At 37.7% G+C, this 26,024-nt stretch overlaps 3 protein-coding genes across 3 annotated transcripts; 2 read left to right on the top strand and 1 right to left on the bottom strand.

Moving 5' to 3' along the window:
- The first annotated feature begins 5,982 nt into the window (after positions 1–5,982).
- On the top strand, positions 5,983–7,623 carry LOC137741166 (transcription factor MYB108-like). Its single transcript, XM_068480975.1, has 3 exons — positions 5,983–6,269; positions 6,560–6,689; positions 6,769–7,623. The coding sequence occupies exons 1-3, from the start codon at positions 6,071–6,073 to the stop codon at positions 7,313–7,315; spliced, it is 876 nt and encodes a 291-aa protein (XP_068337076.1). The 5' UTR covers positions 5,983–6,070; the 3' UTR covers positions 7,316–7,623.
- A 5,404-nt stretch (positions 7,624–13,027) lies between these two features.
- On the bottom strand, positions 13,028–13,563 carry LOC137740784 (uncharacterized). The gene is made up of 2 exons (XM_068480587.1): positions 13,360–13,563; positions 13,028–13,192 (listed from the first exon to the last, which is right to left on the bottom strand). The coding sequence occupies exons 1-2, from the start codon at positions 13,561–13,563 to the stop codon at positions 13,028–13,030; spliced, it is 369 nt and encodes a 122-aa protein (XP_068336688.1).
- Positions 13,564–25,011: 11,448 nt separating this feature from the next.
- On the top strand, positions 25,012–25,569 carry LOC137740783 (uncharacterized). Its single transcript, XM_068480586.1, has 2 exons — positions 25,012–25,149; positions 25,252–25,569. The coding sequence occupies exons 1-2, from the start codon at positions 25,012–25,014 to the stop codon at positions 25,567–25,569; spliced, it is 456 nt and encodes a 151-aa protein (XP_068336687.1).
- Positions 25,570–26,024: the final 455 nt, after the last annotated feature.

The raw sequence follows: 26,024 nt of genomic DNA, 5'->3' as shown, positions 1-26,024 counted from the left end.
CCTAGCAACGAAGATCCTAGCACCACATATCCTAACTCCACAGACTTTGTATAATTTCGTATTTATTTGTACTACTTTATTTAATTGTTTATGTAATTTCTTAACATTTTTAGAACTTTATTTAATTTCTTATTTATTTTTAGAACTTTATTTAATTTCTTATGTAATTTTTGTACTTTATTTAAATATTTGAATAAGATTACATAAACTCACCAAATAAATATTAAAAAAAAAACACCAAATAAAATTACATAACCTCACTATATAAACTTAAATAAAAAAAAAAACACACTAAATAAGATTACTTAAAAAACAACACACTTTATTCTTCAACCACAAGCCTTATTTTAATTATCTTTGCCTTCGTGCAATCCCCACTGGTGGTCAATCAAGTCATACTGGCAGGTTATGTGCCAGTATGACTTTTGCAATGAAGTGTACCACTGAACGATCAATTCATTGTAACGTCCATCCCGTTCCAATGGCTCGTGTTGCGCGGGATCTTTGGTCCGGTCATGAGCATAGTAGATTTGTATTCTTGAGTTGTTCATCGGATTCGGCTCGTATTCATCGACGACATCATAATCGTACTCGTCTTCAACAATCATGTTGTGGAGAATAATACACGTCATCATGATGGATCGAAGAGCCTCGACATCAAACATTCTAGCTGCAGCCCTGATAATTGCCCAACGAGCTTGCAGGATACCAAAACAACGCTCGACATCCTTCCTACACCCTTCTTGACACTTTGCGAAGTGTTTGTCTTTTTCACTCTGTGGATGTGGCACTGTTTTGACAAATGTTGACCACCTTGGGTAAATACCATCTACAAGGTAGTATGGTCGCTCGTATTTATTACCATTAACCCAATATGTGCATCTCGGCTCATTTCCTTATAGCAGTTCGTCAAACACTGGAGATTGGGCAAGGATATTTGGGTCATTCTGAGCTCCTGGAACACCAAAAAAAGCATGCCAAATCCATGTATCAAAAGAAGCCACCGCTTCCAAAATGATGTTTTTGGCTCATTTTCTGTCGCCATAAGCTCATTGCCATGCACTTGGACAGTTTTTCCAAGTCCAGTGCATGCAGTCGATGCTTCCAATCATGCTAGGGAAGCCTCGCATCTCACCCTTCCTCAGAAGCCTTCGCATGTCCCTTGGCATGGGTTTTCGAAGGTACTCATTGGTGTAGAAGGCTTCAATTGCAAAGCAAAACTGCATTAGGGACTCCAGAACAGTTGTTTTTCTCATCCTTGCAATCTCATCCACTTGATCTGAAGATGCTCCATATGCAAGCATTTGTAAGGCAGCTGTAATTTTTTGCTCAGGAAGAAGACCTAGAACATGAAAAACATCATCTTTTTGCACAAAATATGGATCATGGTTGCAAACAGCACTCATGATTTTATCGAACAAACTTCGTTGCATTCTAAAACGACGTCTAAAAACATGATAAGGGAAAACGCTGTTGGGAATAAAATAATCTTCCAAGAGATCTTTACCTTGTCTTTCCCTTATTCTATCGATGTTTGCCGCACGTCTGGGTTTGGCTATTTTACCCATAGCTTCCATGATACGGTGGGAATGTGAGGCCCTCTGTCTTCTATGGTGATCATCCTCATCCTCCTCCATTGCGAAGGCTTCATCTTCATCTCCACCTTCGTCAAGATTGACCAATTCTTCCTGTTGTGCCAACAACCTTTTCTGCTGCTCTTGCAACTGTTTATACACTCTCCTTGAAGAAGATATTGTAAGAACTCAAGATTTGAAAACTATATGGAAGAATTCTGAGCTGAAAAAAAAGGATTGAGTTTAGTGTGAGGATGGATGTAGGGATGTAGGGTTTATATGGACAAAAAAAGAGAAGATGAGGTTCTGGACAATGCCACGTGGCACTACGTGATTGGTTGAAAATCTTATCGAAATCTTGGCTAAATTATTGTAAACAGGAAGTGACATGTGGCGTGTCAGGATTGGTTGAAAATCTTATCAGAAATCTATCTACAAAATAATACGTTTGGATAATGACACGTGGCATGACAAGATTGGTTGAAAATCTTATCAAACAGGAAGTGACATGTGGCTTGTCGGGATTGGTTGAAAATCTTAGCGGAAATCTATTCACAAAATAGTATGTTCGGATAATGACACGTGACGTGACGAGATTGGTTAAAAATCCTATCCGAAATTAAAACTATTTTTTTAATTTATTATTTTATAAGAAATTTATTTAATATTTTAAATGGACTGGGTGCCAACGCATTTTGTAGGGGTGGAGTTGGTGCTGGTGCTGGGTGCTGGTGCAAAGTCTTTAGGGATGGAGTTGCTCTTAAAGAACACTAAAAAATTGTCAGATGGCTACATTGCTTGAAAATACTACTATCTTGTCGAACTTAATTCTATTGAGTTACAAGAAGTGTATTTATAAATAAATAATTCTGAAACAAACAAGAAAGTGTTGTAAACTTTTCTAGTGTAAGTGTGATTGTGTAAATCCTAGATTAGATTGGATTCTAGTTATCCTTTCCTATTACATCTTGTATTGAAATAATCCGGAAGTATGTGGTATAACCGTTTGAGTGAGTATTTGACTAGTCAATGATATGTGAACAACGAACTATGCCCTTGTGTGTTCATTAAGAAGTCACATTCCGAATTTGCGATTGTTGCAGTATATGTCGATGACATGAACCTTATCGGAACTCCTAAAGAGCTCGCGAGAACTGTTGTGTACCTGAAGTCAGAATTTGAGATGAAAGATCTAGGTAAGACTCGATACTGTCTCGGTCTCAAGATAGAGCATTGTTCGGATGAAATTCTAGTACATCAATTGAACTACAACCAGAAGGTGTTGTGCCGCTTTAATGAGGATAAAGCGAAGCCTTCGAGTACTCCTATGGTCGTTCGATCGTTAGATGCAAAACGGGATCTCTTCTGTCCGAAGGAGGATGATGAAGAGATTTTGGAGCCTGAAGTTCCTTATCTAAGTGCGATAAACGCTTTATTGTACTTAGCTTAATGCACTAGACCTGACATCTCTTTCGTTGTTAATCTTTTGGCAAGATACAGTAATGCATCAATATGCAGATACTGGACTGGTGTAAAAGACATCTTCTGTTACCTTAAGGGTATTACAGATTTAGGCTTGTTCTATCCCTATGAATCCTTGAGTGATGCCGCACCCCCTGCTTCTCGAGTTGATTCTCGCCTTATTGGTTATGCCGACGCATGATACTTATCTGATCCACACAAGGCGTGTTCTCAAATGGGTTATGTCTTTACCATTGGAGGCACTGCAATCTTTTGGAGGTCAACTAGACAAACCTTAGTTGCCATTTCGTTTAACCATGCTGAAATTCTCACCTTACATGAAGCAACTAGGGAATGCTTTTGGTTGAGAGCAGTAGTGGGCCATATTCGAAGCTCTTGTGATCTCTATCTGTCATTGATGTCCCAACGACGATCTTTGAAGACAACGCAACATGCATTGAATAGCTTAAGAAGAGTTACATCAAAGGAGACAACACCAAGCACATTGCGCCAAAGTTCTTCTTTTCACATCAACAGCAAGAGCAGTAGAACATTGAAGTCACGCAAATCCGTTCACAAGACAATCTGGCCTACCTCTTCACCAAATCACTACTGAAGACGATGTTTCAGAAGCTTGTTCATGGAATTGGTATGCGTAAACTTTTTGAGTTGTAACATTGCTATTTCTCTTTGGAATTGTGTCAAACTTAGGGGGAGTATCCTGAAGATACTTGCTTGATCTTAATGTACTCTTTCCCTATGATTAGGAGCATTTTTCCTACTGGATTTTTGCTACCTAACTAGGTTTCAATGAGGCACCCACATTGGGCTGGTCATATCTCTAATGACGTCCCATAGACGTTTATTTTGACTTTGCATTTCTCACGCATTGTTCCTTAGACTATGGATTTTGTCCCTCCTCGGGTTTTTGCCATAGCCTTAGGGTTTTTTTAGTGAGACTCATTTACTTATGCAAGTTCCTACCTTATTGAGAATAAGCGTTGTTCCTTAGAGAATCAGTGCTGATAAGTCGACTTCCTCAACTTCTGCATGATGCTAAATCTATCTTGAGTATTTACACACTTAAGGGGGAGTGTTGTAAACTTTCCTAGTTTAAGTGTGACTGTGTAAATCCTAGATTAGATTGGATTCTAGTTATCCTTTGCTATTACATCTTGTATTCCTTGGGGATGAAGGAATATCGTCACTTCTTTTACTACTATAAATAAAGGCACTATGTAGGAGGGATAACACACACATTCCCTTACAATTCTACAAACACATCTCTCTCACTCTCTCTTCTCCTTGCCGCCAACCCTCTTAACCCTGTTAGACAAAGTAGGCTACAACAGAAAGCAAATTTTTTTCTTTTCTTTTTGATAAAAATTTAATTAAAAGCATAGACTAGCCATGGTTAGTTTAATAGATCCGACCCAATTCTAGAAAGGGTAATGCTATAACAAGGTTACGGGTGAGTAAAAATAGACTCGAAAAACAATCTAACCCTTGTAGAAAATATAGTACAATCTAACTTGAATAGACAACATACCAACACCCCTAACATAAGAGTCAACCAAGGTTAGGGGTGAGTAAAAATAGACTTGAAAAACAATCTAACAATAGTAGTAAATATAGTACAATCTATCCTGAATAGACAACATACCAACACCCTAACATAAGTGCAAACCAATTGCTAACTAGTTAAGTTTTCCAACATATTTATCAATAACCCTAAGCATAATGAACTTTAGTAATATCTCTAAGGCTTATGGAGTCATGATGAAGGTATATAACACAGAGTTCATAATGAATGCTAAATTAAACACCCAGCGATTCTTTCAACCTTATGCATTAAGTTTGTTTAACATCTTCAACGGGCATGTCGAATTTTTTTGTCAAATTCAGTATATTCTAATCAATACGTTAGTTATTATTTTATATCATATAGGACCCACATTAAAATAAATGAACAGTAAAACCAAATTAAAAAATTTAATATTCTAGTGGATGATGAGACCTATGAGTTAAAATTAAAAAAAAAAAAAATTGCAATTGAAGGTAGAAGCAACAACTTCTAGTGGATGATGAGACCTATGAGTTAAAATTAAAAAAAAAAAAAAAAATTTGCAATTGAAGGTAGAAGCAACAACTTCAAACATTACTACGAATTCAGATCACCTAAAAGACTATTTGGGTGGAGCAATATTTGCAGTCAAAAGTGACTAGTCAGCATTCCACATAAGATTTAGAGATGCTTTAAATCCACACACATATACCCTATCGTATTTTCTGGTCAACCGAAATCCATATACATTAAAAATGTTGGCCAACTATGGAGTACGGACGAATGACATGGGATTTATGGTGCATACTACAAACAGTATACATGCATGATAATTTCTAGAGGAAGAAGTGAATTGGTAGGTCATCCCAATGCTTTCATTTTTTTTATTTAACATTTAGTTCTCCTGAAAATTTGTCCATCACGTTCTCTTCACATGTACAAATCATATATAACAAGGCCTTCAAATAGCATACATAAAATAATGTATAGAAATGCACAATAGAAAACTACCACTAGTTAGAACCATAGAGAAAAAGGAAAAAAACCCAAGCTAGTTTCAGAAATTTAAAAGTTCAAACGCGTGAGAATTAGATGGGTGCAAAGGTCAATGGGTCAACTTCAGATTAAATGTATATAAAAAAGAATGAAGGATTTGTAGGTTTGTGCCATGGAAGATGTCTCTCTCTCTCTCTCTCTCACTAGAATTAATAATACTAATTTTTTTGTAACTTTCAGTCTTGAGTCTTGAGTCTTGAGTCTTGAGCGATGCTCACTTTTTTCTGATTTGGTAATTTATTCGGTCCAATCCTATTTTTCAGTCCTCTCTCTCATCTATATATAAACCCTTCTCATGAATTGTAATCCCCAAGGAAATCCTAACAAGGTCAACTAATTAATTTCTGTAGCCTGCAAACTAAATCCCAAACTAATCCGTATTCTTTGTCTTCCAACTCAAACCAGACAAAAGGAAATGGATATTAGTAACGTACATGATCAGATGAAATCAGCAGGTTATGGCTCATTAGAAGCAGCAGCAGCTCCTGATCAACCAATTGAAGAAGGACTGGGCTTAAGAACAGGTCCATGGACAGCTGAGGAGGACTCCATTCTCATCGATTACGTCAACCTTCACGGTGAAGGCCGCTGGAATTCCTTGGCTCGTCATGCAGGTACGTAATTCTCTTCCAGACTCTTTCAAGACTGAAGAAAAATACCAATATACCAATAACTAGTTTACTTAGTCATGTAGTTGTATGTATTATCTACCATTTCTTCCTTCTAAGCCTTTGAATAGAATTCAATATTAATTATTTTGGAAAGTAAGTTACATGCGTCATAGCTTAAACTAATATATAGTTTCCAATCCTTAATTTTTGAAATTCTTGGGAAGACTTATGCCTTGGCCAATTCTGATCACTATGATTTTGGACAAAGTACTAATATGATAATACTTAGTCAGGTCTGAAACGAACTGGCAAAAGCTGCAGATTAAGGTGGTTAAACTACTTGCGACCAAGCGTTCGACGTGGAAACATAACTCTCCAGGAACAGCTTATAATTCTTCAACTTCATTCAAGCTGGGGCAACAGGTACATATACATATACATGTATGTCGTTGTTCCTAATCTTCTGTGTGTTTTGTCTTTAATGGCACAATCATATAATTAGGTGGTCCAAGATAGCCGAATACTTGCCCGGTAGAACAGACAATGAGATAAAGAACTATTGGAGAACAAGAGTGCAAAAGCAAGCAAAACAGCTAAAGTGTGATGTTAACAGCAAACAATTTCAAGACGCCATGCGTTACGTATGGATTCCCCGTCTAATTGAACGGATCGGGGCCTTGCCTGAATCTCTAGCAGATCAACCCAGGACTTGTACCACTACGACATCCGAGTTTGAGTGTCAATACTGGGTTGACACTAATTTCGTGCCCAAAACCTCTGGCAATACTTCATCAGACTCATATGATCAGGTTCAAGCTTGTTCAATTCCCACCGACCGTACTAGCAGTGGTGATGAATTCATGACTTATCCATGCAGCGGTCAATATGGTTCAGAAAACGGGTCGGGTTATAGTCAAAATGGTATAAATTCAGATATTCATGGCTTTAAGCAAAGCGATTATTGTTCAACCGGTGGGGACACTTCAGTGGAGAATTTGTGGAATGAAGAGAATATATGGTTCTTGCAACAGCAGCTTAGTGATGACTAATATTAAATTGATGGAAGGACCGAGCAGCCACGAGGACTAGTTTGCTTACGTAACGCATGGGTGATGCCATGACATTATAAAGCAGTAAAATAGACTCTTCCAAATTGGACAAACTTTTGTTGCACGGACACAAAAAGATACGTATTCTTAAAGCATAGGAAGACCATGAGATTTTTTTTTTTTCCTTTTCCTTTTTGATTTGAGTTGAGGTAAATTTTATGTAGACGTGGCTGCCCAGTTTTAGTAACTATATATAAAGGAATTAATCTTGTGTTGTCAGATTATGGCCATGTTTATGTTCATTTTTCTCGGAATTTTTTTTTATTAATTAAATACGAATGAATACTTTAGCATCTGCTACCAAAATATTGGATGGCCACTCTGAAATCTCTTACGACCATGACCTTCCTCTAATAAGAAATGAGATCAGAGATGATGGAATATTTCTCTCTCGTGTCATATACTCCCTCACGTGCCGTCCGTCGCAACTCTCTTTCCATCACGGTTGAGATCACATTTTTGATTTTATGATAGCTTTTGCATCGACGGTCGCCTCTCTTCTTGCTCCATATCATCCAAGATCTCTCACCGTCATTGACCGAACCCAAACAGATATGAGTGATGCTATTCATACCATGTTTTTATATCATATTTCTATACCATCTTAGATGACATCTGATGTAGATAACCACATCATTTGTCAAATTTGCAAAACCCAAGGAAAGAAAGAAGAAAGACTCATCGTATACCACAATCATCATTTAATTAACTAGTTTTTTCTAATTATTAGTTTATTAAATAATGAACTAAATTTAAAAATCTGATTAATTCAAATAATGTGGTTGTCCACATCAAATGCCACCTCAGGTGATATAAAAATGTGGTACAAAAATATGGTATGAATAACATTATTTTGATGGACCATTTTGTCTCAGTAGCGATACTAGGTGGTTTGTGTTGGTGTTGCGATTTGGACAACTAACTCACTTGCTCGTGAATTCATTGAGCTGAGATTATACAAATCGTCCTAGTCTTTTAGTATTTTTTTAATTTTTAATTTTTAAATTTTTTGTCGAAATTCAATAATATTAAAGATGAACTGAAATGTTTATATCAGAAGCCAGAGTGTTAAACAGCCGCTCTGCTTCAAAACGAACCAACATATGACAACCCTCCACACGCTTGGCATATGAAGTCACTTGATGTGCAATCCAATTACAAGCACAAGGAGTAAATAGAAACTCTACTGAACTCAATTGTTGTCGAATATAGTTCATATCCCATGCGATACCTTCCAGAGCTGTCTCCGGGGCCAAAACCCCAATAAGCATTTCCACCAAAACCTTCGAGTCCGTCTCTAGCTGAACCAACTTGAATCCCAACTCCACACAAGCCATCAATACCGTTCTCATTGCTTCTGCTTCCGCCATCAAATTGGAGCCACAAATTATATCTCCCATACCACCGCCGGCTTGAAAGTCTTTTGGTTTTCTGATTAGGAGGTTTTTCATGGCATGGTAAAAACGAGGCCACTTTGTAGCTTGTACACCTGTATGTTTGTAACCATCATTTTATATGTTAAATGGAAGCATTATTGGTCTGTTTTAAAGTTTGTAGAGGTTCACATGGCTGCACTATATGTTTTATAGCTAATTTTTCTTATATTTTATTTTACTGATATTTTCATTGATTTCGACATATCTCTTCATTTGGGCTATTGCGACATATCTACCAAAATCAAAATTTTATTCTATGTTTATTGCTTAAGATGGATACTGTGGAGTCTAAAATAATCCCAAAAATTCTAGAGGCGATATGTGGACTTTTGCTCAAGAAAAATAAGATTGCTCTCAATAAATGCACCGGATCCTCAGAAACTCCCACGCATAGTTCACACCCCTGAAGGTCTCAGCAGCTGAATACAATTACCCACAGCTCACCTGCCATTGACAAAGAAAAGTCAAAGGATTAAAGGTAGCATTAAAGATGATGATTAATTACCCAAAATCATATCTTTAATACATTCCTAATTGAAGGTTGACTTCAATCAAGTAAGTAATCTCAATTTAAATCAATTAGAGATAATTACTCCATTATCTCAAGATATTATTTCCTATTTAATATTTTAAGAATATTTCTTCATAAACACTGGCCAATAGGATTCCGCCGTGTGCAGGGTAAAACCCTAACACTATGGCCGACCCTCTCCTCCTATATATACCCCATATTCTATCAAATTTCAGAAGATTTTGCTACCCCTAAAAAGCCCTAAACACTTTACTCTCCTCAGAGAAATTAATTTAGGCATCAGAGATCCATTGGCCTAACCCCCAGGCTTAGGTCTTTGATCAAATGAATTGATTGTTTTGCAGGTGCATTTTTGTCAAGACTGAAGACAGCGGAAATTTGCATCGACAAATTGGTGCTTTCATTGAGAGCTGATTCAAATACTCGAAGAAGCTTTTTGCATTTGTTTCTTGAATTTTCTATTACATTGAATTTCTCACACGTTGTATCAATTAATTTTTCCTAGAAAAGTGTATTGATCAATCTCTGAAGAAAGGATACAATGGTAGGAAATTCAGAAACCACGACGAACAGAAACCTATACGTACAAGGATTTGGACTGGAAAGTGGAGACGAGGACATAGCCCCACGATGGCAATCCCCAAGGCTCAACGCGACGACAAGAGGAGCTCCTCCGCCGTGGAGCTAAGCTACCGTTGCCACCGCGACCCAACAGCCTCGGCGGGGCCACCAAGCCACGACCCAGATGCAACCATCGCTGCCCTTACAGTGCCCTAAACCTTGCCACAGCAGGCCCAGGGCAGGAGGATTAGCCCATTGCAGTAGTAAGCCTAGCTACTGCTAGCTAGGCAGGTCAACGGGCCCAAGCTCAGGCCACCCAGCTAGCATGCCGTGGCGAGACAACCTAACGGTCAGGAGGGCCTAATCCCGTGCAAGCCCAACGTGAGGAGCAAGCACTGGCCTATCACGCAACATAGGCCCAAGGCCACATATGCGAGCCCAACGAGCCCACCTGCACGGCCTAGCCACTCCGCGGGGTTGGCTCGCCCCACGACCGAGCTGCTTTGACAACTCGGCCCACGGCCTAATCCAATATGAGGCCACATTCGGCGATTCTAATTCCAACCATCGGTCCAATTATCGTCTCAAAGTTATTTTCACTCCACTTTTTTGCAGGAATGCCCGTTCTAGGCTCAAGCTTTATACCTGTAGTCCACTACATTTCCACCACATATAGAAACGCCCATTATCTTGACTCTTACAATCCAAATGACGAGCACTACCTACCTCAGTAGGTCGCCAATTTGATAAGCGCCCTCACACATTAGACCACCTTGGTGAACCAGTTCCTTGAGCGTATGGAGACATAGCAAACCCCCAACTAGGTGTCCCGAAGCAGGACGAGGGTAAAAAAATGTGACTTATTTTAGCGATATCCTGGCAAAAAACCACTCAATCTGCCATGAATCGTGCGTTCGGGTAGTGTGCACTCTCGTTTGGGCCCTCAGGAAAACATCTTCTCCCCCTAGATATGCAAAGAAGTGTTCATTCCTGACTCGGCTCACAAGTCAGTGTGCATTTGAGGTTGAATCCACACTCCGATGAGCACTCAGGACATTCCATGCGAACCGTCTACATGATGCTAGGCCCACAAGAAGATTCTCATGCGAGGCATTGGAGTAGATAGCCACATAACGGACCGAAGAAAGTGTGAGAGCAGTCTAGCTCAAGTTCCATTGGCAGCCCTCGCCAAACGCGATGACGAGTAGCACAGAGCAAACCACATGTACCAAAACTGCGGCACAGACGAGCAAGACATGCTGAAGAGCAACATGGACCAGTAGGCCAACATAGGGGGCAGTTGGAGGCTCAGTTGCCTCACCAGGCGCAAATCCAGGAGGAAGTACAAAGGCTCGTAGCAGAGAAGCTGTGCGAATTCCAACGTATTGATACTATTGACGATGCACTTAGTAGAAACATGGCCAACATGAGTAGGTTGTCGTTTATAGACAAGATCGAGCAGACAGAGCCACAATGGAAGTTCAGCTCGTTGCATTTCACCTTGTAAAGGAGATGAAGATTCAAACAAGTGCTTGATGCACTACCGAAGTGTCATAACCCTCTACTGCAGCAATGACGCTCTCATGTGCAAAATCTTTGCCACAATGCTCCAAGGTGAGGAACAAGACTAGTTCCACACCCTACCGCTCAATCAAGAAGAAGTTTGACCACTTCTTCGACATGAAGAAGGACCCGAAAGAGTCACTTTGCACATACGTCAAAAAGTTCAAGGCAGAGAAGGCAAAGATTGTCAGAGAATGCAGCGTTCCTTGTGGACAACAAGCACACGTATGATTAACGTGTGGAAGCATCAACCAAAACCATAAAGTATCTAAATGGTCCGCAGGGAGGGTGAATCGGTCCATAAATGTCCCCCTGAATCCATTGTAGAAAAATGGGAAGATTCGAACGAGTCTTGTCATAAGAAGGCTTAGTAATAAGCTTTCCCATTGAACATGTTTGACATGCGATTCCTTGGAACGAGCCTAAGTTTCGGGTTAGTGAATGCCTGTGTGATGATTTGAGGATACAGCGCATCGCTATTCGTCTAGGATATCCCAAACGATCATGCCAAAATGTAATTTCGTGTGCAGTTTCAATAGTAGGGCCAGCCACATAATGGCATTCTGTGGGGCGTATGGTCGTTGTATACAGACCACTCAGGGTACGCTCCATCTTATCTAGAATACGCTTCTGGCCATATTCATAGAAAGTTATGCACAAAAATTCAACTCCGTTTTCTACGTGGGTTTTAGCATGGCAATCTCTAATGTCCTTGAAACTCAACAACATTCTTCTGGAACGTGGAGAATAGAGTGCCTCAGAAATGGTCAAAATTGTACCATTTGACAACATTATACATGCCTTACCGTATCCTTCTATCAAGTTGGATGGGACTGAGAGGGTTGTCAGAGGTGCATTCTTAGGTATGAAGTTAGTGAAATAGATGCGTTCACGCAAAACTGTATACGTGCTTGCACTATCTGCCAGACAACTAACTTTTCTAGTAGTCATACCTCGAATGAAAAATTAATTTGAATCCGTCACATGCATAAAAGTTCATAAAAACAAATATCAATTCAAAATAATTTCATTTATTCAAGGATGGTAATTAATTAAAACTTAATATCCAAAAAACAAATCACCAACAAATAATCCAAACATAAAGGAAGATTATTCAAAAAATCAACCAAAACAAAGGAAGGGTTCAGCCACTAGGTGGAATTCGGCGCCATTGTTTGATTTCAACTAAAAAATAAGTCTATGTCTAAGATTCTAATCTTCCATAGGGGTGGTATCCTCTTGAAAGTTAGAAACCTCCGTCTTTGCAGTCTCCGGTTCATCTACTTGCATAAAGTTTGATTTAAACTTCTTACGATGAAAATGATATTCATCTACAACCTTCTTGGGAGCTTGGAAAACACGGGACCAATGGTCCTTTGAACCATAGCAATAACACATATCCGTGTCCATGGTTTCAGGTGCTTTGCCCTTATTCTTGAAGTTTTGGGCCTTTGGAGCAAGGTTTAGGCACTTCGGGGCTTTGTTTCCTCCCTTAGATGGGCATTGACTCTATTAACCTTGGTGGGTTGGCTTCTGGCCTCCCCTACCATGCCTCTTTTGTCATTTTGGGCATTGGTTTGTGCTATAATGTGCTTCAGGCACAGCAGTTGCCCTAGTAAGTGGAGCTTGATGATTCTTTATCAACAGTTGGTTCTGCTTTTCAGCAAGAAGTAAAACAGAGATCAAATCCGAGAACTTAGTGAACTTCTGAGCTCTATATTGTTGCTGCAAGACAATATTAGAGGCAGAAAAGGTCGAATAGGTATTCTCTAGAAGATCCTCTTCGGTTAAAGTTTCATTGCAAAACTTGAGAAATGTTCGGATTGGTCAAACTGCCAGTCGTGTCTTGCTTCAGGCAAGAATATGTCCTTTTGGTGATCAAAACGATCAACCAAAGCGACCCATAGTGCACCTGGATCCTCTTCAGCAAGATACTTAGTTTGCAGAGCGTCATAGATATGTCTTCGGATGAAGATCATAGCAGTGGCTTTTTCAGCTTTGCCAACAAGGTTGTCTGTCTCTTCTTCAGTAGCGGGACGTAAGTTCTTAGCAGTGAGGTGGAGCTTCACATCTTGGACCCACTTGAGGTAGTTCATTCCAGAGACCTCCAAAGCGATAAAGTCGAGTTTGTTCAAATTCGACATGTTCTTATCACAAAATAGATGGACAAGATGTGGTTACTGTAATGGAGAAAAATCAATCCACTTACATAGGAGTAGAACATACAGGTTCTAATAGACATGTATTGGTTCATTTTGCATGAAAAACTTCGGGTTTTCATGGGTTATGTTTTTAAGTGAAAACTTTAGGTTTTCAAACAAGGCATGTTTATAAGAAACTTCAAGTTTCAAAATAATTATGAACTTCAAGTTCATATATTCCTACAGGCAAACACAAATATATACAAAAAAAAAAAAAAAAAAAAGGAATCTTTTTAGGTCTACAATTATAATTGATTTTAATTATTTGGACTTCGGGCCAATTTAAAGTGTGGGTGAAAAAATATAAAACCCATTGGGCCTAAAATAATTAAGCGAAGGTGGGGCTGCAGGGCCACAAGAAGAGGAGAAACCTGGTAGGGGGTGCAGAAGGCACGCCCTAAAAAAAACACGAGCCGCTTAAAAGCTGACCTCTAAAAAAAATGCCACTCGGCCCGCTGCAGGCGAGCCCAACAAATTTTCGTTTTTTTTTTCTCACCGGTTGGGGGAAACATGCATTGGCCCAAAACAGGGAACCTAAAGGGTTTTTAGGTCACTGTAGGTGAGCCAAAAAAATAGGCTGAAAGATGGAGCCCAAAACAAGAGCTGGGCCAAAGGGTTTTAGATTGGTTTGAGACCAATCAAAGTCCACAGAGCTACGTTGTTGACCTAAAAGAGTAGTCTAGTGTGTGCTGGGTGTGTTTTGCTAGGGAAGAACACAGGAATTAGTGGATGGCGCCATGTCAGATGACGTTTCCAAAGGTCGAGGGAAGCCCGTGGGTCTACAAAGACGTCAAATATGAATGGAGATTTGAAAAAAATCTCGACATTCTTTGTAAAACCCTAGAACTTCGAATCAGGTTTTCGAAAAAAAAATCTGATTAGATTCAATCGAATCTCGGTCAATTAATGTCAGGGATGAGCTTAAGGCTGTCAAACATGGTGACCCGAGGTGTGAGGATAGGCTGCAGGCCAACCTGCGATGGTGGGGACGCCGTCTGGGTTGTGAGGCTCGGAGCTTCTGGCTCCGTGGTTCTCGGCTTGGCACAACATCAATCCTCAGGCTGTAGGCCTGGGTGATGTCGAGGGTTCGAAGAACCCTAGGTTCTCAATTGCAATTTTTTTATATTTTTAAATTCATATATAATTCAATTCAATTATATGCATATGCAAAACAATAATATGTTAATTGAATTCAATTTGATCCATATGCAATTCAATAATTTCAATGTATGTACATATATTTGATGCAATTCATGGCAAATATCAAATTCACATAATTCAACAATTATGATTATAAGGCATAAGTTGGGTCATGAATCATGGTGAATGTTTATGCTATCAGGGTTACAAAAATATCAAGATAAAAATCGTTGTTTTGAAAGAACCTAATTGCGTGATGATATGGATCAACTGGTTTGATGCAGAAAATTCTCTAACGTCAGATTCCTAAGCGCAGCGGTAGGAGCGTGCTGATAACGTGTTGTGGTCTATTTTATCTGACGACGTTAAAGAGGGCCGGCGGCAAGGAGAAGAGAGAGAGAGAGATGTGTTTGTAGAATTGTAGGGGAATATGTGGTGTTATCCCTCCTACATTATGCCTTTATTTATAGAAGTAAAGGGAGAGAATATATTCCTTCATCCCCAAGGAATACAAGATACAATAGGAAAGGATAACTATAATCATATCTAATCTAGGATTTACACAATCACACTTAAACTAGGAATGTTTACGACATATACTACATTATTTAGTATCTCTCTAACTTTATCATTACGTTGCGGTCTTGATTGATCATAGCCTAGATTTAAAAGGTATGGAAGTTAAAAGGTATGGATGCCATGAAAGAAGTGGATTACTTAAGAGGAAAGGGGATCTATGATTTTGATATTTAACATTATTTTTGTGTCTAATTTGTAACTTGCAGTGCTCTAACAAGAGGGGTGGGGACTGCTGTGCTTGTGCAATTGATAAGTGCAGATTTCACAGAAAGTAAACGTGACAATGCTTTGACACTCGGCAGCCACATTAGCTACATTCGGAATGAAGCACTAACGGCCGCAACCATTGAAGTTGAAGCACGTTTTAACCTTATTTTAGTCCTATGCATCAAACATAAATAAGGTGGGTCAACTAATTAGTTAGTCGTAATTTATTGGATATTTTTGCAAATTTCTTCTCAAATATAATATTTATTTAGTTTATTTTTCATATTTATTTATATTTTTATATTTAAAAACTTTGACGGCAAGATGAAAATTTTATTGAATTAGAAAAAAGAAGTTACATTTAGTTATTAGGAGACATAAACTTTACCGTTACAATACAAGAATAAATAATAAAGAGAAAAATACAAGAAGAGAAGGGGAGATGGGGACATAAAACTGACTTGTCTTTAAAAAAAAAAAAAAAAAAAAAAAAGAAGGGGAAAGGATGGGCAGAGAGGGGGACGTAAAGCCTGAACCCTTCTAAAGAATAACTTAGATGGTCTAAACTTACAAAACAAGTTGTAAAGAACCAAAAATAATAGGTTAGGAAAAAAGAAAAAAAACACGCACACACACATCATGAAGGAGGACAAAGGAGGACCATTGAGAGCGAAGAGGCCAAAGGAGGAACAAAATCCTTTGAATGAAGACAAACAACAGCACTAGTAGAATCACTTTCCAACTAAAGACTGCACCAACCTTGTTCAAAAGCCAATTCTACTCCAATAATACCATAAAAAAATAATTGTGGTGACCAATGCCTTGACAGAAACCTCCAAGGTATTGACCATGACAATCTCTGAAAATTCCTTTACAGGCAACATAACCATGTTTTCCTTTAGCCAAACTATCAGTATTAAGCTTAATCCAAGGAAACCGAGGAGGATACCAAAGCACATGATGAATAATTAGAGCCTTCTAAAGGATAGGTTGGATACCCAAAGAAGAGAAAATGCGAAGATCCAAACCATGTGGGTATCTAGGGATAACCTTGCCATCATAAACCATCCCAGAACCAATAGACATGCAAATGCGATGAAAAGAGAGTGACCAATCTTCAAAGATAGATTTATTGCGTACCTTCCAAATAGTATAAAGTAAATAGACCTGCAAAAATCCAAAGATTAATCAATTGACGAGAAAAAGGTTTGCACATAAAAGTGGCCTATAACATCGGTAAGGTATCATAAGAGACAAAGAAGTACCAAATTGACAAGCCAACTACATCCAAATTTGCTTAGGTACCGAACACTGGAAGAAAAGATTTGCAACAAATTCCTCAGAAGCACGACATAAACGACAAATGGATGCTAAAGAAAAACCTTGTCACTAAAGCGCGACTTTAGTGAGATTTTTATCATGACAAACCCGCCAAGTCAAAGAAGATAACCATAAGAGTATGAAATGCTGCCAAATTACCTTTGCTTAATCACAAAATTTAAGTTTACAAAATTGAAGGATGAGACCATCGTAAAAAGATATGAACCTAATCCACAAAACACTAGAAAATCCAAAAATGGAAAGCACACGAAGAAGAAATCCCATGTTAAAGTTTCAAAAGCCTTGGCAATATCCACTTTATACCACATTACCGCAAAAAGCCTTTTTGTCCATAAAATTGAACACTTCAAAATCTAACCCAATGCAATAAAAAATACGAGTACCTTTAGAAAAGTCACTTGCTGAGGAGAAATAATACTATGTGCAATAGGTCTAAGTCGATCAGCAAAAATCTTAGGAATTATTTTAAACAAAATTTTTTGCAAGTAAAATGGGACGATACCGAGTAATAGTAGCAGCCCCTTCAACTTTCGTAATAAGAAACATGAAGTTACAAGTAGCATTGGGATATAACTAATCTTGCTTAAAAAAGTCTTGCATAAAAGTGATAATATCAAAACAAATAATATCCCAACAAGACTGGTAAAAAGAATCAGGAAAACCATTTATTCTCGATGCACTCAAAGCGTCCATAGAAAACACTAACTTTTTAATTTTGTCAGCAGAAGGTGAAGAACAAAAACTGAATTTTCTGCCTCACTAACCACAACATAATTACAGTAAAAACATCATCAATTCTATAAGGAGTGAAGGAATGAATTATGACAAGATTTTTACCATCTATGCAAATAGGGTCAAAATCACATGAAATACTTGCAAGAATACACGGATGTTAGAATCTCTTCGTGAAACTCTTCGTTTGGCTTTTGAGTGAATGTTAGAATCTCGTGCTTGTAATTCAATGTCTTTGGATGCTGGATAATACTTGTTTAGGAACTTTGTACGTAATTGTTGCCAAGTAGTAATGCTATTAGCTGATAAAATGAATAACCAAGTTTCCACCTTATCCTTCAAAGTAAAAGGAAAAAGACGTAACTTAATAGCTTAGGTGGAAAAACCCCTAATCAAAGTATTTTTGCAACCCACTATGAATTTTGCAATATGTATGTTTGCATCCTCATTTGGCAGCCCATGAAAGGTTGGTAAAATTTCAAGCATGTGGTGCTTGATCTCAAAAGCATCACCATCTTCCTGGGCAGGATACACAATACAATTAGTAACATCGTTTGAACGGGCAACCAATGACTCTTTGAGTGGTCTACCTGCTGTAGGTAATGCTAACGCCATTTAAACCTTGCTGTCCACAAAATCAGCATACAAATTCTGCAGAAAAGTGTCCTGCAGTGAACAGTCCCACGCCAATTTCTTGATAGGATTTTTACCATCTATGCAAATAAGGTCAAAATCACATGAAATACTTGCAAGAATACAAGGATGTTGTAGTATAGATACTCATGCAAGGTCATTCTCCTCAATAACTATTTTAACAATTTATGTAAAACAATTCCTAATTAACTACTTAGAATTGAAAATTGAGAAAAGAGATTTTCGAATTGGATAATATTAAAAACGAATTTTAATTAAAAATAAATATGATAAAAGAAAAGAGTTTTAAATACCAATTTAGAAAAGCACTAGAGTTTCACCATCACCTAGCAATCATATGAATTTTTACCAATTACTTATGATCTACACATGCCACGCACTTTGAAGGTTAGGTATTCCTAATATATATTTTCCTTGTGATGTTCAAACGAAAACGTATATCTAACATGCAATCCGTCTGTGATGTTCAGATCAAATATGAACATGCAGATTCATTAAGTTCTGTGAAACCCTTTGAAAACCATGCAACCCTTAAGAGCGTGATGTTTACCTTAAGTGAAATTACAATTATAAATCACAAGAAACCCTCTTCAATTTCAGGGTGATGTTCCAACATAAATTGCATCAAATTACTTGTCTAAAGATCCTAATGGTGGCCAATCATCAAGACAATTAGATAGTTTAAAACGGTGATTAATAATTCAAAGCATGCATGCAATCAATCATAAGCAATTAAATAAAAATTACATATTCATGCTAAGGCTCAAGGCTTCGCCCTAGTAAAATGAAGTCGTTACGCATATTCATAATTAAAATCAAAGAAAATATTATTATAAAGAAAATGATTGAAAACACCTTAAAGTCAAAATCTGAAAGTCTTTGAAAACCCTAGCAATTTTCTGTTCTCCAAGTCGCATAAAAAGGAACGTACCCTAAAACTGAGAATGGCAAAGCAATATATCCTGCTATGCCATCGCACAATCCCTAAAGCCCAATCTTTTAGTCCAACTAGGAAACTAAATAATAATAAAATATCTTAGAAAATAAAATCGTAATTAAGCTAGGAGAATCTGCCAAGTAACTGTCCAACTACGTTTTAGCCTCAGATATCCTTCAAAGCCGGCCCATAATAGCTTGTTTTGAAGATCAGGACGTTATGAACACATGTCCAGAAGGCCAAGAACCCATCCGAGGTCATCTTGGGCTCAAAAAACGTAATTCAATCCCAAAACGTTACTATTCCAGCACCGCGCACTGCTCTTTATTTTATTGCCAGAAAATCACTGCTAGGTAGAAAAAGTCCAAATTTTGCTACAATTAAGCCAAGTGACTCACAAATGTCTTCCAACTAGAATTACTCCAAAATTCATCCATTTGATCACGTTTTTCTCCAGATGAAGTCGAAAGTCCTATATTTGAAATGCAATTCAAAGTATCAAAATTCTTCCAAAATATTAACCAAAATATACTAAGAATATGGTTAAATATATAGTATAAAATCGACTCATCAAATTATATAAAGACTGATAAAATTTACCACATGATTAGCAATACCAGTCAGAGAAGAGAGCATAATATCACCATCCAAATGAGTAGCAATTCTCGAAGATCAAGACCTACCATAGGCATAAGCATGGAAAAAAGCAATATTACAATCACCCTCAGTAAGCCATTTAACTCGGACTCAGTCTAGCGATAAAGTTTCTTGCATACGTAAAGCATCAAGAACAGTTGTCTTAGCTACAACTTTCTCATCAAACCTCTCTTGAGTAATCCCATTGAAAGCAATGATATTTTGAATGGTCCTAAGATTCTCCTTTGCAATAGTGACATTCAGATGAACAGTACCAAAAATATGAGAATTCCAATTCCGAAGACAACGGTTAATGGCCTTGAGTTTCTGCAACATAACAAACATGGGACAACAACATGCAATAGTGGACTGCTAGCACCTAGCAACCACATTCATAAAACCAGAGTGCAACGACATGGATTGAAACCGCAAAGGCCGGAGGCCTTCCCGTAAAACAATCAATGCCGAAAAAAACAAGCCAATTATGATCAGAGACTACTCTTTGACAAAGCAGAATAACTACTGTGAGGCCAAAAGAGTATAATATTAATATGTCATTATCACTCATGTTCTTGCTTCAAAGTAATAATCGAGTATTACTCTTAATTAGATACAATGTTTTTGGGCAAATGTCCATGTGCCACCAAATTTAACACCGACGTACATCAGTCAACTTTATATTTTCTTCCAGAAGAATGCTTTTTGTTCATTTATATTCGACATTCGATGAGCAACCATTAGCCTGTGGGATGACAATGTTAGTAGAAGAAAATTGGAATACAATTTAGAGATGATTTTCAAAATGGTAGCAGCCAGAGGGGGCATATTTAAGGGAAATGATATCACGAACACGAACCTTCAAAATGGTAGCAGCCAGAGGGACCAATTACTTTTTTTTGGAGGAGTAATTGGTCGCTAGATCGACATAGAAGAGAAACTGAATTTTTTTTTATGTGGAGTGCTATTCAAAATTATCTGTCCATCAGAACTCTTTTTTAAGAAAAAAATTACTAATGATGCTTGCCGCCCAATTTGTAAGAAATATTCTGAAGCCCTTTTACATGCAGTTTGGAGCTGTCCCGGGACACAAAAAATGTGGAAGAAGACTGGTTTTACAAGTTTATTTAAAGGCTTCCAATTTGAATCTTTTGGTGATCTACTTGAGGTTGCTTAAAATTATCTTTCAAGACAGGAACTTTGTTTTTCTATTATATTTGTTGGTGCCTATGGTTCAACAAAAATAAGGAAATTTTTTTTTTAACAAACGATATTATTTACATTAAGGGAAGGGGGTGGGCTTAGCCTTACTATGAGTTAGCAATAATATGGTTCAAATTCGTCATTGGCGATGATCGAACCTAAGATTTCTCACATACAAGTGAAGAGAAATACCACTAGACCGTAGTACTAAGTGACAAAACAAGGAAATTTTTAAGCTAATTACTTTTCAATTCGAGGATGTTATAGACTTATGAATATCATGTTTTGTGGTGGTGGTGGTATTGGGGCAGTTGGGGAAGTTATGGTGGCAATGGTCCTTACCCTTGTCAATGCTACTCACCAAAGCATGCATGCATACATTTTAACTCTTCACTACGGGTTGGTAGGATGGATTTACCTTCATTTTAGTTGAATCTAAAATGAAAGTTGGGGTGCATGATTTGAATGAACAAAAATCTAAAACCGCCCTCAGAATAACCCTCCTTAGCATCGCTAAATGGCTCAATTTCTCAAGATTGTCATTAAAGCTCAATTTTATTATTATTATTTTTTTTAACTTATCTTGATATTCACTGCTGAAAATACCAATAACATTTTCCACTTCAATGAAAGTAATGTTTCTCTCAACACGGTTGATGAAATGATAGAATATGAGACGTGGATGTTGAGTACAAGTAGTAAATTAATACAAAATGGAGTGCTGGAGGTAGAGGAAAAATTTTGTGCAGAGGACATGAGGCAGCTAAAAATAAGCCTTTTTGCATTGGATGTCTCTTTCCAACAACCATTGAAAAGCCCCGTTTATTTTACGATTTTCTATGAACTAATGGTTTTTTTTTTTTAAATTAATTAATTTATTATTATTTTTACCCGATTGTAGCTTAAGGGTGTGTTGTAACTCCATTTGTTATGATTGATCTTACGATTAAGAAAGAAATGTGCAAATGGCATGTATATATATATAAATGACCAATTAGATATTGAAGAAAGAAGATTACATGCCCAAAGGATGAAAGGCCAATTAGTTACTAAATGAAATTAAGTAGGAAAATTTTGTTCACATCCAACTTTTGTCTTTGGACATCCTTACGACTCCGCACACCCATGTTAGTTTTTCAACATACTTTGGACACCCAAATTAATTATGAAAGGTTCTTCAAAAAAAAAAAAAAAAAATTTATGAAAGTTCCAAATGTACCCATTTTTGAACCTGTTCTTCTCCACACATAACAATGTGCCTTCTCGACAAGCCATCGCCTCCCATTTTGATATCCATTTTCTCAAGTTAGGGATTTATATCTCCATTTTTATATTTTTGCTAGTCTTGTTCTTATCTCTCTATAATCTCTGAATAATTCTTTTTATTTATTTTGATTGATGAATAAACCATATCCTCTGTTTAAAGAGGCATTGAAGCTTTTTATATTGTAGGAACTGATTTTGTTGAAATTATCAACTTGATGTTATTTCAGATTTTCCTTTACAACTTGTCAATGTAAAGGCTTATGAGAGAAATTGTTAAAATTAGCAATTGGGTTTTCATAATTTCGTACGTCGAGGTAATTCTTCCTTATTAGCATTAAATAAGTAGGGTAGATTCCTATGAAAATATTAAATATTTCAGCAGCATGTTGATATATAAATATAAAATTGGAAAAAAAAAAAAAGAGAAGTGTTATTGACACTCTAAAAATCTCATTCTACACTCCTCACAAGTATATTTTTTTTCCTAATATAGAAAGTTTGGAGTGTAGAATAAGATTTTTGGAATGCTAATAATAATTCAAAAGAAAAAAAGGTTTTTCAAAGAAGATAAGAGCAGCTCCACCAGAGCTGATAGCCCTGTGGATAGGGGACCAATTCAACCCAATTCTCTCCTTTCCTTACTCCAGCCCATGCGGGCAATTTGGCTAAGGGAGAGCCCATGTGAGAGGGGAGGCACGAATCCAAGGCCCAAGCGCCTGAGGGTGCGCTGATGCAAGAGACAATTATTGTTCAGTAAAAGTAGTTACTATTCATTAGAGGAGATTTAATAGGTAGTGAGATTGATGATTGATGTAGTCGTATGATTAATGAATGCTCAAGAAAATTATGTTAAAACAAGTCCTTTATAATAATTTTATATAGATGCGTATAAATGTTATTTTCTTAAAATAATTGAAGGGTGTTCAGAGATACAAATTGGGTGTAAGTGAAATTTTCCAATCAAGTATCGAAATGCATGGATGTACGATTGAGAGGCGAAGAATGTACCAATGCGTCAGTAATTTGAAAAGGCCCAACTGAAAAGAGCAACAAAGTGCTCACTGCTCAGCTTGAACTTTATGTCAGCAGGTCCCAAACGGAGAAATTCCACCCATTGAAAAATGAAAGGATTCCTTTCCAAATCTTAAAGCGTAGGCAACTTTATTTTTACTAGATTATCGAAAGAATAATACTTGATTACTTAAAGATGAGTAAGAACTTCTACTTCAAATTTCTCAAAATTGTTCATTGTCAATTTATAGAACTTCATATTTATAATCAGAATCGTTCATATTATAAATCATCCTATAAAGATCGCATCTGCAAAAAAATAAATTAAAACTAAGGCCGTTTAGTCGTCAAACTGTTTAAATACAAATGAAGAGAATTGGTAAAAGCATTATGAACCGTCTATGTATTTTCTATAATAGATTGACTAAAAGACCTTAGTTTTAAATTATTTTTTGCAAAGATATCTTTACAGTGTGATTCATAGTATGAATGATTTTGATCATAAGCACAAAACATTATGATTAAAACACTAAGAATTTTAAGTAAGAGTTCCTACTCATTTATGAGTAGCCAAATATTGTTCTTATTGAAAATGAGGCAACCCCAGACCCAGAGCATATTTCCTTGCTTTACATGCGTATGGGGAGTAAAATAAGCAGTAGATACAATTTCGTAATTACGGCCAAATGCCATACTGAGCTAACCTCCAGCTGGTTTGAAAAACTTGATCTTCATGGCACATTCTGATTTCGTTTTCGATCATTATGGTGGGGCTGCATTATCGATCCCACTAACAATAGTAAAGAAGCAATATGCATATAGGGTTTGAAGGCTCAATAGCTACATGATCGATCATCAGCTTATATAAATCTTTTATTTAGTTTGATTCATTGAACTAATAACATTCAACATTTCCCCTCCACTGTTTTTTACAATTAATTTGAGAAAGAAGCGTGTCATCCAACATGCAGAAGATACTTCATGCAACATTAACTTTTGTCGCAAAAAACATATTTAACGCAAAATTCCTTCATGCATTTCTCGCCGTGCGGAGTTTGTGAGGGAGTTGGCCATCTAAAGCCCTGCTACTTATTAAGGTTAATAAGGCCATCTCCAACTGAGGGCTGGCCAGATGGCTCGTTTTAATTCTCTGGCCTTCTAAGATTTTCCAGGATATTAATATTTTAATAAACAGTACATGACCATATTTGCCTCCGTCTCCAACCGAGGGCCAGAGGGCTTGTTTTAGCCCTGTCACAAAAAACCGTCTCCAACCGAGGGCCAAAGGGTTATAGAGCCAAACATAATTTATTATTTAAAAACTACAACTTAAATTTAAATCCAACGGCTAAGTGACGTCAGCTAGCCGTTGGTAGCTGACATCAGCTAGCCGTTGGATTTGAATTTTTCTTTTGCTATAAATAGGGTGGATATTGGGCTATAATTCACACAACTTTGAATTCAATCTCTTTCAATTCAAGTTTGCAATGAATTCCAACTTTGGATCCTTTTCGAATTCCAACTCGAGGTCCTCATCGAATTCCAAATTGGAAGCAAAATGGGCGCAAATGAGACGAGAAGATGAGGAGTGTGATGAAGAAGTTCAAGTAAGGCGCAACAAATAAAACATAGCAGCAGCCATGGCTGCGGCCATGGTGTGTCAGCCAACTGAGGAACAACATCAATGGGTTGGCTCTATTGCTGGTCGCTTTTACAAACCACGAAACAGAGCGATGTCGCATGCTAATCTGATGAACAACTACTTCAACCCCAACTCGGTGTACACAAAAGAGGGTTTTAGATGTCACTTCCGGATAAGGCGTCATGTCTTCGAGCGTTTACTTCGTGATGTCTAGCAAGTCAATCCATACTTTCGACAGAAGCTGGACAGAGCAGGCCGCCCTGGTTTCTCACCTCATCAGAAGGTTATTGTTGCACTTCGAATGATGGCCTATGGCTCCCTAGCTGATTCGATGGATGAAACCCATGGTATGTCTGAGTCTACATGCCTTGATACTCTTCAACAATTTTGTGACATAATCGTTCAGGTTCACAAAGACGAGTACCTCTGTGAGCCAAATCAAGAAGATCTGAATCGACTCCTTTACAAAGCTGAAGACCGTGGGTTTCCGGGCATGATAGGGTCATTAGACTGCATGCATTGGGATCGGAAGAACTGTCCCACCAGATGGCAATGAGGCTTTAGCGAAAGGTCAAGAAAGCCAACTGTTGTGTTAGAGTCGATTGCCTCATATGACACATAGATTTGGCATGCTTTCTTTGGAGTCCCTGTATCCCAAAATGACATTACAGTTCTTGGGCGTTCACCCCTCTTCAATAACTTAACGGAAGGTAAAGCACCTCAACTTCACTACTACATCAACAACCGTCAATATAAATGGAGTATTACTTGGCAGATGGCATCTACTCAAAGTGGGCGACACTTATGTAAGCAATTACAAACCCTAGGAATGACGCAGAAAATTTGTTTACCTTACACCAAGAGGCATACTGGAAAGATGTTGAGAGAGCTTTCGGTATTCTACAAGCATGGTGGAAGATTATTAGCGAACCGGCAAGAGGGTGGAGTCGAGAAAATTTGGACTCCATCATGATGTCTTCCATCATATTACACAATATGATAGTGGAAGAT

Source organism: Pyrus communis, chromosome 7 (genome assembly GCF_963583255.1).
Source record: "Pyrus communis chromosome 7, drPyrComm1.1, whole genome shotgun sequence".
NCBI lineage: Eukaryota > Viridiplantae > Streptophyta > Magnoliopsida > Rosales > Rosaceae > Pyrus > Pyrus communis.
The sequence above is the reverse complement of the archived record's forward strand: the minus strand, read 5'-3'. Positions and strand labels throughout refer to the sequence as shown.

Coding starts and splice junctions, on each gene's coding strand:
- LOC137740783 (XM_068480586.1), top strand. CDS start 25,012: ATGGCTGCGGCCATGGTGTGTCAGCCAACTGAGGAACAACATCAATGG. Junction 25,150..25,251: donor ACTACTTCAACCCCAACTCG/GTGTACACAAAA, acceptor TACTTTCGACAG/AAGCTGGACAGAGCAGGCCG.
- LOC137741166 (XM_068480975.1), top strand. CDS start 6,071: ATGGATATTAGTAACGTACATGATCAGATGAAATCAGCAGGTTATGGC. Junction 6,270..6,559: donor TTCCTTGGCTCGTCATGCAG/GTACGTAATTCT, acceptor ATACTTAGTCAG/GTCTGAAACGAACTGGCAAA. Junction 6,690..6,768: donor CATTCAAGCTGGGGCAACAG/GTACATATACAT, acceptor TCATATAATTAG/GTGGTCCAAGATAGCCGAAT.
- LOC137740784 (XM_068480587.1), bottom strand. CDS start 13,563: ATGAACTACCTCAAGTGGGTCCAAGATGTGAAGCTCCACCTCACTGCT. Junction 13,193..13,359: donor GTGCACTATGGGTCGCTTTG/GTTGATCGTTTT, acceptor ATTGTCTTGCAG/CAACAATATAGAGCTCAGAA.